Source organism: Hemiscyllium ocellatum, chromosome 1 (assembly GCF_020745735.1).
Source record: "Hemiscyllium ocellatum isolate sHemOce1 chromosome 1, sHemOce1.pat.X.cur, whole genome shotgun sequence".
Classification (NCBI taxonomy): domain Eukaryota; kingdom Metazoa; phylum Chordata; class Chondrichthyes; order Orectolobiformes; family Hemiscylliidae; genus Hemiscyllium; species Hemiscyllium ocellatum.
Genome location: NC_083401.1, coordinates 26,891,684 through 26,909,746, shown reverse-complemented (window position 1 = coordinate 26,909,746; position 18,063 = coordinate 26,891,684). Strand labels below are relative to the sequence as shown.

The following is an 18,063-nucleotide window of genomic DNA, read 5'->3' as shown; positions in this document are numbered from 1 at the left end:
AAAATGTGATGATATTCATTTCAGCAGTAAGAAGGCCCAATGGAACTGTTCAAGATTTAAGATCCTAAAATTCTGGACAGCAGTTTGACTTTAAAAACTTGTGAAATTCTGAGTTAGAATGCTCAACTTTGCAACATATGAGATATTGTATACAGAACAGACCAATGCATTTTCCGGCGACTCTTCTTGAAAATGTAGCTTTTGCTTTATTCATACCAAAATGTCTCGAAACAGGCTTATGTTTTATGTCTATAAATTATGATTAATACATCAATTTTGTTCATTATTTGAAATATCAACTTTGTTAATTTTTAAGCTACCTATGTTGCTTCTTTCCCTCTACAGTTACACATTAAAAATACAGGAATTATGATTTTGACTGTAGTGGGAAATGAGAAACTTCAAATTGACTGAAATATTGTAGCTACAGACAAAAAAGTAATAAATGACGGGTGGCCTGGCAATGAAGGTTTAAAAAATCTACATCACATAATGACCCTAGAAGGCTGTCAGTAGGTACTTATGATTCATTATTTCTTTACACTATTTCTTTTGCTTAACATAATTCTTCCAGTTGTCTTCACAACATTTCAACCAAATGCCATGAATGCCAGTTTCATTAAATTTAAATTGAAATAGAAGTAGTTGATTGGTTGAAAATGTTGCATTGTTGCAGATGCTTTGAGAATAGTTAACAAATATTTCCTATAAAATGGTTCATTTTCAATTTGTATGCATTTAATCTTGTATCTGAACTAGGGTGCAGAAATTGAATAACTAACCATGATAACTATGGAGATTTGCCAAAAAAAGGTTCACAATCCCTTCTGAAAGTGCCCAATAAATAATAACTGCAGATATGACAGTTACCATGCAGGAGGAGGCTATTTTGTCATAATTATACTGCATGGAAACAGAACTATCAGTCCAAACTTACCCGTGACAACCAGGTTTCCTAAACTAAACCAGTCCCACTTGCCTGCAATTGACTCATATTCGTCTAAACCTTTCCTTTTCATGGATCTGTCCAAATGTCTTAAATGTTGCAACAGCACCTGCATCTATCACTTCCACTGGCAGTCCATTCCACATATAAACCACCCTCTGTGTTAAAGGTTGTTCCTTGGATCCCTTTTCAAAATCTTTTTTCTCTTACCTTAAACCTGTGCCCTCTAGTTTTGGACTCCCCTACTCTAGGGAAAAGACCCTTGCTATTCACCTTATCTGTGCCCCTCATTACCATCATCGGTGGTCTCTTGCAGCTGAGGATTACTCTCTTCTGCTCTTGGTGAATCTGTAGGTGAACCACAGACCAAGGCGGTTACCACAGCCTCTGTTAAGCTTGGGGCAGGTGGTCATCATGGGAACGGGTAGGTGGGGCGTTGGTGTGGCAGCATGCTCCTTTTGCTGTTTTCGCTTGGCTTCCATTTTCTTCCCCAATGGAAAGACTTGAGGTGCTCCACGCCTTCACAGATGCTCCTCCTCCACTTTGAACGGTCTTGGGCCAATGATTCCCAGATGTCTGTGAGAATGCTGCTCTTCACCAGTAAGGCCTTAGGACTACCTGGGGTTCACCTGCCATTTTGAAGCTGGCTGTAGAGCACCTGCTTGGGTAGTGTGTTGTCAGTCATGCAGACAACATGCACAACCCAATCAAGGGTGGTCAGTGCCTTGACACAGGGGATGTTGGCTTGGCCGATGACTCTGGAGTTTGTTGGCCTATCTTCCCAGCGAATTTGCAGAACTTTGTGCAGGCAGCATTAATGGTACTGCCACCAGTGCCTTGAGGGGTCTCCCACAGCTCTGTAAACCATGATCTTGGTGGACGGTTTGATGTTGTCCTTAAAACCCTCATGAATAGTGCGGCACGGTGACTCAGTAGTAAGCACTGCTGCCTCATAGCGTCAGGGACCCGGATTCAATTCCTGCCTCGGGTAACTGTCTCTGTGAAGTTTGCACATTTTCCCTATGTTTCCTTGGTTTCCTCTGGGTGCTCTGGTTTCCTCCCACAATCCAAAGATGTGCAGGTTAGGTGAATTGGCCATGCTAAATTGCCCCTAGTGTTAGGTGTAGGGGAATGGGTCTGGGTGGGTTGCTCTTCGGAGGGTTGGTGTGGACTTGTTGGGCCGAAGGGCCTGTTTCCACACTGTGGAGAATCTAATCTAATCTAATACTTCGCTGCTAACAGGAAAGTTCAGGCTAAGTTTTCTCACCTGCAGACTCTCAAATTTAATGATAATCTGCTGAACAGCAAAAGGTGAGGGAGAGATAGCTATCCTCTTAAAAATAAATGGCCTAATTCTGCTCCTATGTCTTCTGCACAAGGACAAGCAATCATGGGAAAACCATTACCTACAATTTCTCCTCCAGGCCACTCATCATCCTGACTTGGAAATATGTTGTGCTTCCTTCAATGTTGCAGTGTCAAAATCCTGGAATTCCCTCCCTCAGGGCATTGTGGGTCTACCTAAAACGTACCAGTTCAAGCAGGCAACTCGCCACCAGCTTCTGAGGTGCAACTAGGGACAGTCAATACATTGCTGGCCAGCTAGCAACAACCATGTTCCGTGAGAGAATAAAAAAAAAGACATTGGCATGCATTGACTATGTAACATGCAATATGGACATCATTAATAAATGGATCCATTAAAAAAAAGAACAGGACCAAAGAGTGAAAACAGTCAGTAAATACTACAGAATGCAGGTATAATATGGAATCTGAAGTGTTTACTTCCAAAACCAAAGATCACATTTCTTGGGCACAATATCCAAAACTACTGAAATCACAACTGATCCACAAACAAAAAAAGTATCACAGAAATGGATAGGAAAAATAGAGAAAGTATTTTCCCTGAGTTGAAGCCAGAACTAGAGGGCATAGGTTTAGAGTGAGAGAGGAAAGATTTAAAAGGGACGTAAGAGGCAACTTTTTCATGCACATGTTGTACGTGTATGGAATGGGCTGACAGAGGAAGTAGTGAAGGCTGGTATAATTGCAGCATTTAAAAGGCACCTGGATGGGTATATGAAGAGGAAGGGTTTTGAGAGATATGGGCCAAGTGCTGGCAACTGGGACTAGATTAGGTTAGGGTATCTGGTTGGCATGGATGAGTTGGATCGAAGGGTCTGTTTCCATGATGTGCATCTCTGTGACTCTAATTTCCACTTCATGGAAGCATCTGAAATGTGGTGAAAATGGATGATCAATATTCAATTTTCATCATTTGAATTTAATGCCAGAGACTTTGGACGGAAAAATGATTTTAAAAAGGGCCTGCTGACCATATTTGGATGCCTTAGAGTTTTAATGTCAATCAAAATGCACCAAAACTCTCAGGTGTCAAGAAATTTACATCTCTTGTTTTACTCACAAGTACATTAGCGAATGTGGTCCCATTGTTCAAGAAAGGGAGTAGGGATAGCCCTAGTAACTATAGGCCAGTGAGTCTGACTTCAGTGGTGGGCAAAGTCTTAGAGAGAATGGTAAGGGATAAGATTTATGAACATCTGGGTAGGAATAACGTGATCAGGGATAGCCAGCATGGTTTTGTGAAGGGCAGGTCGTGCCTCACAAACCTTATTGAGTTCTTTGAGAAGGTGACTAATGAAGTGGACGAGGGTAAAGCAGTAGATGTTGTGTATATGGATTTTAGTAAGGCGTTCGATAAGGTTCCCCATGGTAGGCTAATGCTAAAACTTCGGAGGTATGGCATTGAGGATACATTAGAGGTTTGGATTAGGAATTGGCTGGCTGGAAGGAGACAGAGGGTAGTAGTTGATGGATTATGTTCATCTTGGAGCGCAGTTACTAGCGGTGTACCACAAGGATCTGTTTTGGGACCATTGCTTTTTGTTATCTTTATAAATGATCTAGAGGAAGGACTTGAAAGCTGGGTAAGCAAGTTTGCGGATGACACAAAAGTCGGTGGAGTTGTGGATAGTGAGGAAGGAAGTGGTAGGTTACAGCGGGATATAGATAAGTTGCAGAGCTGGGCGGAAATGTGGCAAATGGAATTCAATGTAGCTAAGTGCGAAGTCGTTCACTTTGGTAGGAATAACAAGATGATGGATTACTGGGCTAATGGTAGGCTACTTGGTAGTGTGGATGAGCAGAGGGATCTTGGTGTCTATGTACACAGATCTCTGAAAGTTGCCACCCAGGTAAATAGTGCTGTGAGGAAGGCATATGGTGTACTGGGCTTTATTGGCAGAGGAATTGAGTTCCGGAGTCCTGAGGTCATGTTGCAGTTGTATAAGACTCTGGTGAGGCCTCATCTGGAGTATTGTGTGCAGTTTTGGTCGCCATACTATAGGAAGGATGTGGAAGCTTTAGAACGAGTGCAGAGGAGGTTTACCAGGATGTTGCCTGGAATGGTAGGAAAATCTTATGAGGAAAGGCTGAGGCACTTGGGGCTGTTCTCATTGGAGAAGAGAAGGTTTAGGGGAGATCTGATAGAAGTGTATAAGATGATTAGGGGTTTAGATAGGGTAGATACTAAGAACCTTTTACCGCTAATGGAGTCAGGTGTTACTAGGGGACATAGCTTTAAATTAAGGGGTGGTAGGTATAGGACAGATGTTAGGGGTAGATTCTTCACACAGCGGGTTGTGAGTTCATGGAATGCCCTGCCCGTATCAGTGGTGAACTCTCCTTCTTTATGGTCATTTAAGCGGGCATTGGATAGGCATTTGGAAGTTATTGGGCTAGTATAGGTTAGGTAGGATTCGGTCGGCGCAACATCGAGGGCCGAAGGGCCTGTACTGCGCTGTATCCTTCTATGTTCTATGTTCTATGTTCTATGTTCTACATGACAACTTCTTATATTAGAAAATAAAGGCTTCATGCAGTGTTCAGTTTGAAAAAGACAATGGAGCTAGATTTGAAACACATAAACCATATTTCAGTGCTTGATTTGAATCACAAAGGGGAGATAAAGCATCATGGACTGAGCATCACATGATTAAGTTCTTCTCTTCTTCAGTTCCTCCCTCTGTCTCAATTGTCATTGCATTAATAATCCTATTACCCTGTTCTGACCTTATGATCTAGTATAGAATCAAATGCATATGTTGCAAAATACTGTGTGAAGCTGGGACAATTGAAACTGCTGTTATGTATCTGCTTTCAAATAATAAAGGGGAGGAAGAATGAGCAGGGTAGGAGGGTTAGTGATGGCAGTGGTACGATAGCAGTTACCATATTATTTCTAAATTGCTTTGAACTTGAATTGTGATCAATTATTTCTTGCTTTGTTGGTACAGGGTAAGCAGACAGACATTATGCCCCTCAGCAGCTATATTTTCATATTTTGTAATTGTGATTGTGGAATTGCTAACATTCTAGCCAAGGAAATGGATTTCACTGGTACCTTTAGTGTTCGGTTCAGCACGGCTTTGTGAAGGATAGACTTCTGTTTCATTTGACAATTGATTGAGCCATTTACAGACCATGCATTACTTTCCTGATCTTTGATTTGCACAAATTTTCACCAACCATTAAGAATCTGAAAATTGTGAATCATGACTTTCAAAGAATTGAACAACCAATTTAACCTCTATGTCATTGTCGCTATGCAGGTTATTTAAATATAATCTTACATCAAATCATTTCAAATGTCTTCTTTTCTGCAGATGCTGTAATTGGTGCTATTTAATGAACACCTTAGTTAATCCAGTTTTTGTTTGTGTTGTTTTGAGGCGGCACGGTGGCACAGTGGTTAGCACTGCTGCCTCACAGCGCCAGGGACCTGGGTTCAATTCCCGCCTCAGGCGACTGACTGTGTGGAGTTTGCACATTCTCCCTGTGTCTGCGTGGGTTTCCTCCGGGTGCTCCGGTTTCCTCCCACAGTCCAAAGATGTGCAGGTCAGGTGAATTGGCCATGCTAAATTGCCCGTAGTGTAAGGTAAGGGGTATGGGTGGGTTGCGCTTCGGCGGGTCGGTGTGGACTTGTTGGGCCGAAGGGCCTGTTTCCACACTGTAAGTAATCTAATCTAAATATGAGTTAGAGAAACAGTGATAACTCCCCAACAAAAATGAAATGTTATTCCAGACTTGAAATTTCAATTATATTTCACTTGCCATAGATACTACAACATCTGCTGAGTACAGCAACCTCTGTACTTGTTTCAGATTTCCAGGGTCTGTAATATTTCGCCTTTATTCATGGGTTGACTCTCCTGCAGTTCTTTGACATGTTGCCATAGGATTTTTTACATAAATCCGAGCAGACATCTAAGTCTGGTTTGACATTTCACCAAAAAAGAAGGCAGCTGTAGCTGTTCAGTGCTCTTTCAGTATTGCATTAGATGTAACCTTCATTTTCATGATCCACCTCTGAATTTTTGAACATGAAATCTTGTGATTCAGAAGCTGGTGTGCTACCAATTGACTCATGCATGCAATGAAAATTTTACTTTTAGTTTTAAAGAACATACTTTTAATCAATTTTCTTATTTTTTTGAAGTTTAAAATATAGAATGTTTATTTATTGAATTGCTTTGTACCTTGCATCAGTGACTCCCATTTAGAAAGCGCTGTAAAGCGATTTGCAATATTCTAATCTTGTGAAGGCATTATACAATCCAATCAATTTTGTTTCAATCTCCTCTTTTCATTTGATGTATATTTTGGAAGTGATTGTAGTTCAAGCTTGGTTTCCAGTTGTTGAAAAACTGAGACTGGAAATATTGACATGATTGAACCAAACTACATTGAACAAGAAAGCTATTGGAGGTCGACAGGCAGGAGGATTGATTTAACAATTTAATCAGGATCATTGAGATCATACTTTGGGAAACTGCAGATGACTTTCCCTCCAATAATTTAAGACGATGCAGTATCCCATGTACTGTCTGTGCGCGTATGATCTTCGAACCATTTCAATTGTGGTGAAACCAGACTGGTGTTATGAATTAGTAATATTAGCCTTATTAACATTTCCGTTGAAGTTTTACAGCACAAAGCTTAGTCTGATGTTTAACTGTAAACATGAAGGAATGCTGCAATATGATTTCTGTCATAAAAAGTATGATTAAATATATAGATATCTGCAAAACACTGGGAGTATACAGTCAGTTGTGAAGATTTACACTGTCCATAAATTATTTAATTTGATTTTATCACCTTTAGGTAACTACCCTTGTGAACACAAGCAGCAAGGGTCCATCAAGTAAGAAGAAAGGTCGATCCAAGAAAGCACATGTACTGGCTGCTTCTGTAGAACAAGCAACTCAGAATTTTTTAGAGAAGGGGGACCAGATTGCAAAAGAGAGCCAGGATCTGAAGGAGGAACTTCTGGTGGCGGTGGATGATGTACGTAAACAAGGTATGTATTTTTGGTTTAAGCATAGTTATGCAGTATTCTGGCTGATGGGATTGTAAACACAGATAAATTATTCGTGCTGTTTGTCTTCCTTCATAATGATCATACTATGCAGTTTTTGTTTGGAGTGGAAGATTTATTTTCTCCCTTTTCTTTCATTAACAGCATCTGATACTTGCTGGGGTATTGAGTGATTGTTGAATGATTATAGACACACCATTTGAAGAGGTGGATATGAAAGTTAAATCCTGGCCTCAACAGCTAATCTCACAAACATTTAGCAGAAAGTGTCAGTAGATAGTGATTGGACTATGTTTCTCCAATTAACAGCTGCAAAGCCAAATGTGTGATCGCTGTCATTTGAGGTCATATCTGTCATCAACATGCAAATTTCACAAATTAAATATGCAGTGAAAGGTAACGATTTGTGCCGAAGCAACGCAGCTCAGCCTCTGTGGCAATATTCATTTTGAAATTTTGTGATTTAATATGCTTAATTTACGAGCAAAGTAACTGAAACCATACTCACCATTGCAATAGGGTATCTCATCAGTGAATTATTGTGGGATTTACATATTACAATGTTATCACTTTACAGAAAAGTAAGTGGCTAAAAGCTACTTTATGCAATTAGTATATTTTTAAGTTTGAAGGAAAAGTCAGGTCCCTTATTAATTTGTGAGAAAAATCTTTGAAGTCACATTTCTGAAAGTTTATTGATTCTTCGTCTACATTAAACATTTAAAATTATATCATTTCCTGTTTTACTTGTTCTGATATATGCACATGTTGGAATGTTTAAAATTTTACTTGTATGTTTCAAAACAATTTCAAAACTTCCTTCCTAAACTGTAATCATAGCGGGATGTATGGATAGATACCTTGGAGATAATGCGGAACAGAATTATCTTTGTTGGAGTGAGTTTTGTGCAACCAAAAATCTTTAATTCAAAAGTGTTCTTTGCAAAAAAAGCACTGATATAGATGTGAAATAGTTAAGAGGTTTGAAGATGACACAAATGTTAGTCATGTGATTGATCAGAAGAAATTAGAGACTTTAGGAAGTAGCAATAGATGAGTCAAATTTGTCGAGCCATGGTTAGCTTATTTCCATCCCAGAATTCTCCTTCCTCATTGGAATTTATCTTTGTTGTGAGTCATGAGCTTTTTCTTCATTCTCCATTATTATTATTTTTGTCTTTTGTGGGACAGGCATACCTGACTGGCGAGCATATATTGACCACCCTTAGTTGCCCTTGCGAAGGTGGTGGTGAGCACCTTCTTGAACTGCTGCAGTCCATGCGCTGGAGGTAGACCCATAATGTTATGAGAAAGGGAATTCCAGAATTTTGACCAATTTGCACTAAAGGAATGGTGATATACTTCCAAGTCAGAATGGCGAGTGGCTTAGAGAGAAATTTGCACATAGTGGTGTTGCCTTGTATCTGTTGCACTTGTCCTTCCAAGTGGAAGTGATTGTGGGTTTGGAAGGTGATAGCTAAGGATTTTGGATGAATTTCTGTAGATGGTACACACTACTACTACTGAGCATCAGTGGTGGAGAGAATGGATGTTTGTGGATGTGATGCCAGTTAAGTGGGTTGCTTTGCCCTGGATAGTGTCAAGCTTTTTGAGTGTTGTTAGAGTTACATAAAACATTACAACGCAGTACAGGCCCTTGATGTTGCGCTAAACCGTGAAACCAATCCAAAGCCCATCTAACCTACACTATTCCATTTTTGTCCATATGTCTACCAGTGACCATTTATATCCTCTTAATGTTGGTGAGTCTACTTCTGTTGCAGGCAATGCATTCCACGCCCCTATTACTGTCTGAGTAAAGAAACTAATCTGTCATCTATTCTCTATGTATCATCCCTCAATTTAAAGCTATGTCCCCTCATGCTAGCCATCACCATTCGAGGAAAAAGGGTCTCACTGTCTACCCTATCTAACCCTCTGATTATGTTATATCTGATTATGTGCACTCATCCAGGCAAATGGGGAGTATTCCATCACACTCCTGACTTGTGCCTTGTAGATGATGGGCAGATTTTGGGAGTCAGGGCATGAACTACTTGCCACACTATTCCTAGACTCTGCCCTATTCTTCTAGCCACAATTTATATGGCAAGTGCAGTTGAGTTTCTCGTCAATGGTAACCCCCAGGATGATAGTGTGAGATTCAGTGATGATAATACTGTTGAATGTCAAGGTGTGGTGTTTAATATATCTGTTATTGGACATGGTCATTTTGCCTGGGATTTTAGGCGTCAATGTTACTTGCCACTTGTCAGCTCGGGCCTGGATATTGTCCAGGTTTTGTTGCATTTGAACGTGGACTGCTGAGAAGTCTGAATATTGTGCAAGCTTCGCTGAATATCCTCTCTTCTGATGAAGGGAAGGTCATTGATGACGCAGCTGAAGATGGTAGGGCCTAGAACACTGTACTGAAGAACTCCTGAAGAGATGTCTGGGAGCTCAGATGACTGAACCTCACCAACCACGACCATCTTCCTATTATCAGGTTTGACTCCAACCGTTAGAGATTTTGCTCCCTGATTCCCATTGATTCTTGTTTTTGCTCAGCCTCCTTGATGCCACACTCAGTTGAATATGGCCTTGCTTATTTCCTGAGCCTCGTTATCTATGGGTCCTGTATTAACTTTGGGCTCTCTATTCCATTTTATTAACTTCAGGAAAGTCTTTTTTGTCCATCTTGAAATCACTTGCAAGTTTACTCCAAAGTTTGTTATCTCCCTCTTTTACTATGTTTTTGGTCATCTTTCGTTGGTTTTTAAAACTTACCCCATTAAAGTGAATGCTAAATTCTACTATATTATGTTCATTGTTTCCAAGGGAATATTTTACTCGAAGATCATTCAATAAATCTGCATCAAACCCAAACTTTTCCTAGGTAGATCCACGACATATCATAGAACATAGAACATAGAAAAATACAGCGCAGTACAGCCCTTTGGCGCTCGATGTTGCACCGATCCAAGCCCACCTAACCTACACTAGCCCACTATCCTCCATATGCCTATCCAATGCCTGTTTATATGCCCATAAAGAGGGAGAGTCCACCACTGCTACTGGCAGGGCATTCCATGAACTCACGACTCGCTGAGTAAAGAATCTACCCCTAACATCTGTCCTATACCTACCCCCCCTTAATTTAAAGCTATGCCCCCTCGTAATAGCTGACTCCATAAGTGGAAAAAAGGTTCTCATTGTTGACCCTATCTAAACCCCTAATCATCTTGTACACCTCTATCAAGTCACCCCTAAACCTTCCTTTCTCCAATGAAATCAGCCCCAAGTGCCTCAGCCTTTCCTCATACGATCTTCCTACCATACCAGGCAACATCCTGGTAAACCTCCTCTGCACCCGTTCCAGTGCCTTCACATCCTTCCTATAGTATGGCAACCAAAACTGAACACAATACTCTAGATGCAGCCGCACCAGAGTCCTATACAACTGCAACATGACCTCAGGACTCCGGAACTCAATTCCTCTACCAATAAAAGCCAGTACGCCGTATGCCTTCTTCACAGCACTATTTACCTGGGTGGCAACTTTCAGAGATCTGCGTACATGGACACCAAGATCCCTCTGCTCATCCACACTACCAAGTATCCGACCATTAGCCCAGTACCCCATCTTCTTGTTACTCTTACCAAAGTGAATCACTTCACACTTAGCGACATTGAACTCCATTTGCCACCTTTCTGCCCAGCTCTGCAGCTTATCTATATCCGGCTGTAACCTGCCGCATCCTTCCTCACTGTCAACAACTCCACCGACTTTCGTATCACCCGCAAACTTGCTCACCCAACCTTCTAGCCCCTCCTCCAGGTCATTTATAAAAATGACAAACAGCAATGATCCCTAAACAGATCCTTGCGGAACACCGCTAGTAACTGCACTCCAAGATGAACCTTTACCATCAACTACTACCCTCTATCTTCTTCCAGCCAGCTAATCCAAACCTCTAACGCACCTTCAGTGCCATACCTCCGTATTTTTTGCAGTAGCCTACCATGGAGAACCTTATCGAACGCCTTGCTAAAATCCATATACACCACATCTACCGCTTTACCCTCATCCACCTCCTTAGTCACCTTCTCAAAGAATTCAATAAGGTTTGTGAGGCAAAACCTGCCCTTCACAAAACCATGCTGACTATCCTTGATCACATTATTCCTATCCAGATGTTCATAAATCCTATCCCTTACAATTCTCTCTAAGACTTTGCCCACAACAGAAGTGAGACTCACCAGCCTGTAGTTACTAGGGTTATCCCTACTCCCCTTCTTGACCAAGGGAACCACATTTGCTATCCTCCAGTATTCTGGCACTGTTCCTGTAGACAACGAGGAAAAAAATCAAGGCCAATGGCTCTGCAATCTCCTCCCTTGCTTCCCAGAGAATCCTAGGATAAATGCAATCAGGCCCAGGGGACTTATCTATTTTCACCCTTTCCAGAATTTCCAACACCTCTTCCCTACATACCTCAAAGCCATCCATTTTAATCAATTTTGACTCAATATTCACATCGACAACAATGTCCTGTTCCTGAGTGAATACTGACGAAAAGTATTCATTCAGTGTCTCCCCAATCTCTTCAACCTCCACACACAACTTCCCACTACTATCCTTGACTGGACCTATTCCTACCCTAGTCATTCTTTTATTAATGACATACGTATAGAAAGCCTTTGGGTTTTCCCTAATCCTACCAACCAAGGACTTTTCATGTCCCCTCCTTGCTGCTCTTAGCTTTCTCTTTAATCCTTCCTGGCTACCTTATAACTCTCAATCGCCCCAATTGAACCTTCACGCCTCATCTTTACATAGGCCGCCCTCTTACCTTTTACAAGGGATTCCAATTCCTTATTAAACCACGGCTCCCTCACACGACCCTTTCCTCCCTGCCTGACAGGTACATACTTATCAAGGACACTCAATAGTTGCTCCTTGAACAAGCTCCACATATCGATTGTGCCCTTCCCTTGAAGCCTACTTTTCCAAGCCACACATCCTAAGTCATGCCTCACCGCATCATAATTTCCCTGCCCCCAGCTATAACTCTTGCCCTGCAGTGCACACTTATCGCTCTCCATCACTAGAGTAAAAGTCACTGAATTGTGGTCACTGTCCCCAAAGTGCTCACCTACCTCCAATTCTAACACCTGGCCTGGTTCGTTACCCAGAACCAAATCCAGTATGGCCTCACCTCTTGTTGGCCTGTCGACATATTGTGTCAGGAAACCCTCCTGCACACATTGGACAAACACCGACCCATCTAACGTACTTGAGCTATAGCTTTCCCAGTCAATATCTGGAAAGTTAAAGTCCCCCATAACAACCACCCTCTTACTTTCACTCTTCTCCTGAATCATCCTCGCAATCCTTTCTTCTACGTCTCTAGGACTATTAGGAGGCCTGTAGAAAACTCCTAACAGGGTGACCTCACCTTTCCTATTTCTAACCTCAGCCCAAACTACCTCAGATGGCGAGTCTTCATCCATCGTCCTTTCCACTGCTGTAATACTATCCTTGACAAGCAATGCCACACCTCCCCCTCTTTTACCCCCACCTCTGACCCTACTAAAACATTTAAACCCTGGAACCTGCAACAGCCAATCCTGTCCCTGTTCTACCCATGTCTCCGTAATAGCCACAACATCGAAATCCCAGGTACCAACACATGCTGCAAGTTCACCTACCTTATTTCGTATACTTCTCGCATTGAAGTATACACACTTCAAGCCACCTTCCTGTTTACAGGCACCCTCCTTCGAGATTGATGCCATGTTCCTAACCTCCTTACACTCAAGGTCCTGCACCCTAAAGCTACAGTCCAGGTTCCATGCCCCTGCAGAGTTAGTTTAAATCCTCCCAAAGACCACTAGCAAACCTCCCCCCAAGGATACTGGTGCCCCTCAGGTTCAGGTGTAGACCATCCTGTTTATAGAGGTCCCACCTTCCCCAGAAAGAACCCCAGTTGTCCAGATACTGGAATCCCTCCCTCCTGCACCATCCCCGTAGCCACGCATTTAACTGTTCTCTCTCCCTATTCCTCGACCCTCTATCATGTGGCACTGGTAACAAACCAGAGACAACAACTCTGTTTGTTCTAACTCTGAGCTTTCAACCTAGCTACCTGAAAGCCTGCCGAAAATCCTCATCCCTCTTCCTACCTATGTCGTTAGTGCCAATGTGGACCACGACTTCGGGCTGCTCCCCCTCCCCCTTAAGGAGCCGGAAAACACGATCAGAGACGTCACGTACCCTTGCACCTGGGGGGCAACATACCAATCGTGAGTCTCTCTCGCCCCTACAAAACAGCCTATGTGTGCCTCAAACTATCGAGTCCCCAATAACTATTGCTCTGCACTTCTCCACCCTTCCCTTCTGAGCAACGGGGACAGGCTCCATGCCAGAGGCCTGAACCCCATTGCTTACCCTTGTAAGTCGTTCCCCCCACAAGTATCCAAAACGGTATACTTGTTCTTGAGGGGAACGACCGCAGGGGGTCCCTGCACTGGCTGCTTCCTCCCAGTCCCCCTCACTGTCACCCATCTGTCTGCAGTCTTTGGAGTTACTACTTCCCTAAAGCTCCGATCTATGACCCCCTCTGCCTCCCGAATGATCCTAAGTTCATCCAACTCCAGCTCCAGTTCCCTAATATGGTCTTGGAGGAGCTGGAGATGGGTGCACTTCCTGCAAGTGTAATCAGCAGGGCCGAATATGGCATTCCTCACCTCAAACATGTTGCAAGAGGAACATTGCACTGCCTTCACTGCCATCCCTCTAAAAGTAACCTTTAAAAAAACTAGGTCTAAAGAATAGAACAAGCAAAATGCAGCACTTACCTGCTTACCACAACAGGTCTTATTATTAGGTTAGAGGAGGAGGGTGGGTGGGAGGTACTACCCCTGTAGTGCCTCGGTTCCTCTCCTGCGCGCCTTTATTGGAAAAACCTATCCAGGTAAGCTTGTGCTACACCAGCTTCCGGGTCCGCTCTGCGCTTTTTAAAAAAAACTCAACTGCGTCTACAAAGAGACACCGCTCAACAGCCCTTATCTGCTCCGCTGAGCGAGTGAGGCCTAGGCCTTGGAGCTGCACGCCTTTTGGAAAAATCTACCCAGGTAAGCTTGTGTTACACCAGCTTCCAGGTCCGCTCTGCGCTTTTTAAAAAAACTCTTAAATTTAAACCGTTAAAAAAAGACTTAACCGCGTCTACAAAGAGACACCGCTAAACAGCTCTTACCTGCTCCGCCGAGAGAGTGAGGGCAGTCGATCAATGAAGCTGCCTTGGTTGCACTTGATAAATTCTTCCTCTTGGCATCCCCTGTCAATCTGACTATGCCAATCTACTTCAAGGTACCTATGAATAATGTATTGCCTTTGTTACATGCGCTCCTTTATTCTTTGTTCTACCATGTAGCTATTGTTAGGGGTCTATAGATTACTCATACCAATATCATTCCTTTTTTAATTCTATCCATAGGGATTCTGTATCTTTAAATTCAAGATAAGTTATTACTATAATTTTTAACCCATCACTATTTACAATGCTACCCAACTATCTTTTACTTCCTGTCTTCCTATCTAAAAATCATACTCTTAATAGAGTTCCCAATTTTGATCGCCTTCTAATCATGTTGCTATAATGAGTATAAGATCATACCCTTTAAACCTATATTTGTGCTGTTAATGCATCAATTTTGTTCCAAATACTGTGCATATTCAAGTGATTTTGCCTTTTTACCGTTCTTTCTCATTTTGACCCCATTTATTGCTGACTGTCTATGTTTACATTCTCTGTCCCTTCCTGTCTCATTACGGGTAGTGGTATATAGTGGCTCCCCAGTAGTATTGTCATATTCTCTTACTTTCTAAGCCTATAGATCCCCCCTCTCAACATTTACCAAGTTATATGGACAAGTAAATATGATAGTTATGGCTGTCAATAAAATATACTGTATGCCTTTAAAACGTTGAGGTTATACTACAACAATATATACTATAGATGGGGTGTGATCTCAATTGCAAGTCCTGGGCACTGCATTGCTGAAAGAATATTATTGCACAAAAGAGCAGAAAGAAGAGATTTTTAAGTGTTTTCAGGAATGGAGATTTTTGGGTCTAAGTAAAGATTGGATATGATTCTCTTACAATAAAGAATGTTTGAGGGAAGATTTAATTGACCTTTACAAAATCAAAGAGCCAAAGTAGAATGGATTGAAAATATATTTTTCCTGAGCAGAGAGGCCTATACCAGAAGGCATAGATATAAAACAGTTGGCAGAACAATTAGAGAAAAATTGAGAAACGTTTTCTGAGGGTGATGTTAATTTGGAAATCACTGCCTGAAAGGATGGAAGGGGCAGAAACACTTCTCATATTTAGAAATACTTAGCTGTGCACTTAAAGTGACCGACAAGGCCATGGAACAAAAGTGAGAAAGTGGCATTAGGCTGGCTTATTTTCAAATGACAGATATGATGGCTGCTATTTTTACTTTTGGATTGTAAATATTGTACATTTCTGAGATTGCTTTGCCTTTTAGGGTTGGAAGTGATAAACACATTTTACTGATGAAAGAATGAGCATATGGGACTGAGAATAAGCACCAGCATGACTGGCTGGATAGGACATGTGCATTTTTATTAAGTAATAATAAATGGCGGAAAAATTCAACTGGCAGCATCTGTGGAGAGAGAAACAGAGTTAGCATTTTGTCGAAATACGACTCTTCAGAACAGAAGAAGTCAGCCAGGACCATTAAATTTGTTTCTCCCTCTAAACCTGCTCAGGTCCTCCAGCACATTGTTATTTTAATTTCAGGTCTCCAGCATCCATAGCATTTTGCATTCTGTATTTCTGTCTGTTTCCTAACTACTGCTTGTGCCAAAAGTGTACTTGTGCTTAGTCTTTTTGGCCTGCACAATTGATGTATATTAAATTCATTGTAAATTAGTCTAAAGAATATTATACTGTAATAGTTATTCATTGAGTTTGTCATTACTTAATGTAGACATTAAGTTTTGTTGAATTGTAGTACTTAGTCAAAATGCAAGATTAATAAGAGGTCAGGTCTGTGAACAGAATAAATGCAAATTGTTCTGATTTGAAAAATATCTCCACCTGAAAATATGTCTTAATACCCTGCTATCTAGGAGCAAAAACGTGTAGTTCAGTACAAGATTATATTGAAACAGGTGAATGTATCAGTAGTTGCTATTTCGAGATAAAAACATTCTAGTCTACCTTTACTTCTTCCCATCACCTGGTCTGAACTAGCAGCTGTGAAACAATGTTTTGAAGAAATAATGGTTCACTTTTAGGAAAAGGAATTCCAAAATAGAATTGTTCTAGAGCAATCAAATAATATGTATAATAAATAGAATTGGTGAAATCAGACTCTCTGCTTGTCGACATGGCTGTATCAAATTGATTGCTGAAGGTTGTGAACCTGTTGAGAGGCTACAGATCTGAAGATGAAAACAATGTCATCCTGATTTAGGGACAAGAAGAATATGTTTCTTACCTGATTTGACCAAGAAATACTGCATGTTGACAATGGATAAAAATGGATTGTGGTCAGTTAAAGAAAATCGACAAACAATCAATGTCTTGCATCCACCATACTCTTGAGGGAATGAATTCCACAAATTTGCAACCCTTTGAGGATTCTCTTCGTGTTTTTAATCTGCTACCTCATTTCCTAAAACTGTGAACTCTTATTTTTGATTGTCCTACAAGAGGAAACAACCTCTGTGTTTACTCTGTGTTATTTACCTCATTAAATCTGCTCTCATTCTTCTAAACTCCAAAATGTAAGCTTAAAATTCTCAATCTCTCTTCACCTGCCATTTCTATAATCAATCTAATGTGTTGTCACTAATGTCTGGACCAACAACATTTTCTTACTTTTATATTGTTTCTTTAGCAATAAATGACAAAATTCCATGTGCTTTCCTTATAACCTGGTGCATCTACATACTAGTTTCTGTGATTTGTCCAGGGATGTACACCAAAGTGCTCTGAAATTTCTCTGTAGGGCGTCCCACCCAACCATCTCCTCTAACCTTAAACACCAGGGACACATCAGGCAAGCTTCTCTTTTTTACTTTCTGATAAGGGACTATCAGGGATTGCAGTGTAGGCAGAGGAATGGTCCTCCTGCATGATGTTTGAGATGAGGGACGCCATAAGAGTCCCATCCAAGCACACCTGCAGGAAATGCACCCAACTCTCGCTCCTCCAAGACCGCGTTAGGGAACTGGAGCGAGAGCTGGATGAACTTCGGATCAGTTGGGAGACAGAAACTTTGATAGACAAGAGTTACAGGGAAGCAGTTACTCTAAGGCATGAAGAAAGCTGGGTAACTGATCAAAGGAGGAAAAAACAATTAGTGCAGGGATCCCCTGTGGTGATTCTCCTGAAAACAAGTATACCATTTTAGATATTGTTGGGGGGGGGAGGAAACGACTTTCCAGGTGCATGCAGTGGGAGAGGATTAGCAAAATGATTCTGGGTAGGTGTGAAAGGAACAGGGTGGTCATTATGAGGGACTTTAATTTCCCCAACATTGACTGGAAATGCTATAACTCTAGTAAGTTGGATGGATCAGTTTTTGTCCAATGTGTACAGGAGAGTTTCCTGACACAGTATGTCGAAAGGCTGACAAGAGGGGAGGCCACACTGGATCTGGTGCTCGGTAAT

General features: G+C 41.5%; 1 protein-coding gene across 1 annotated transcript in view; it reads left to right on the top strand.

Annotated features, from left to right (window-relative positions):
* Positions 1-18,063, top strand: part of ctnna2 (catenin (cadherin-associated protein), alpha 2) — a 1,237,032-nt gene that overhangs the window by 119,300 nt on the left and 1,099,669 nt on the right. Inside the window, exon 3 of the mRNA XM_060828354.1 lies at positions 7,130-7,325. Within this exon, the coding sequence (XP_060684337.1) occupies positions 7,130-7,325 (196 nt within the window). The remainder of the gene's footprint in view (positions 1-7,129; positions 7,326-18,063) is intronic.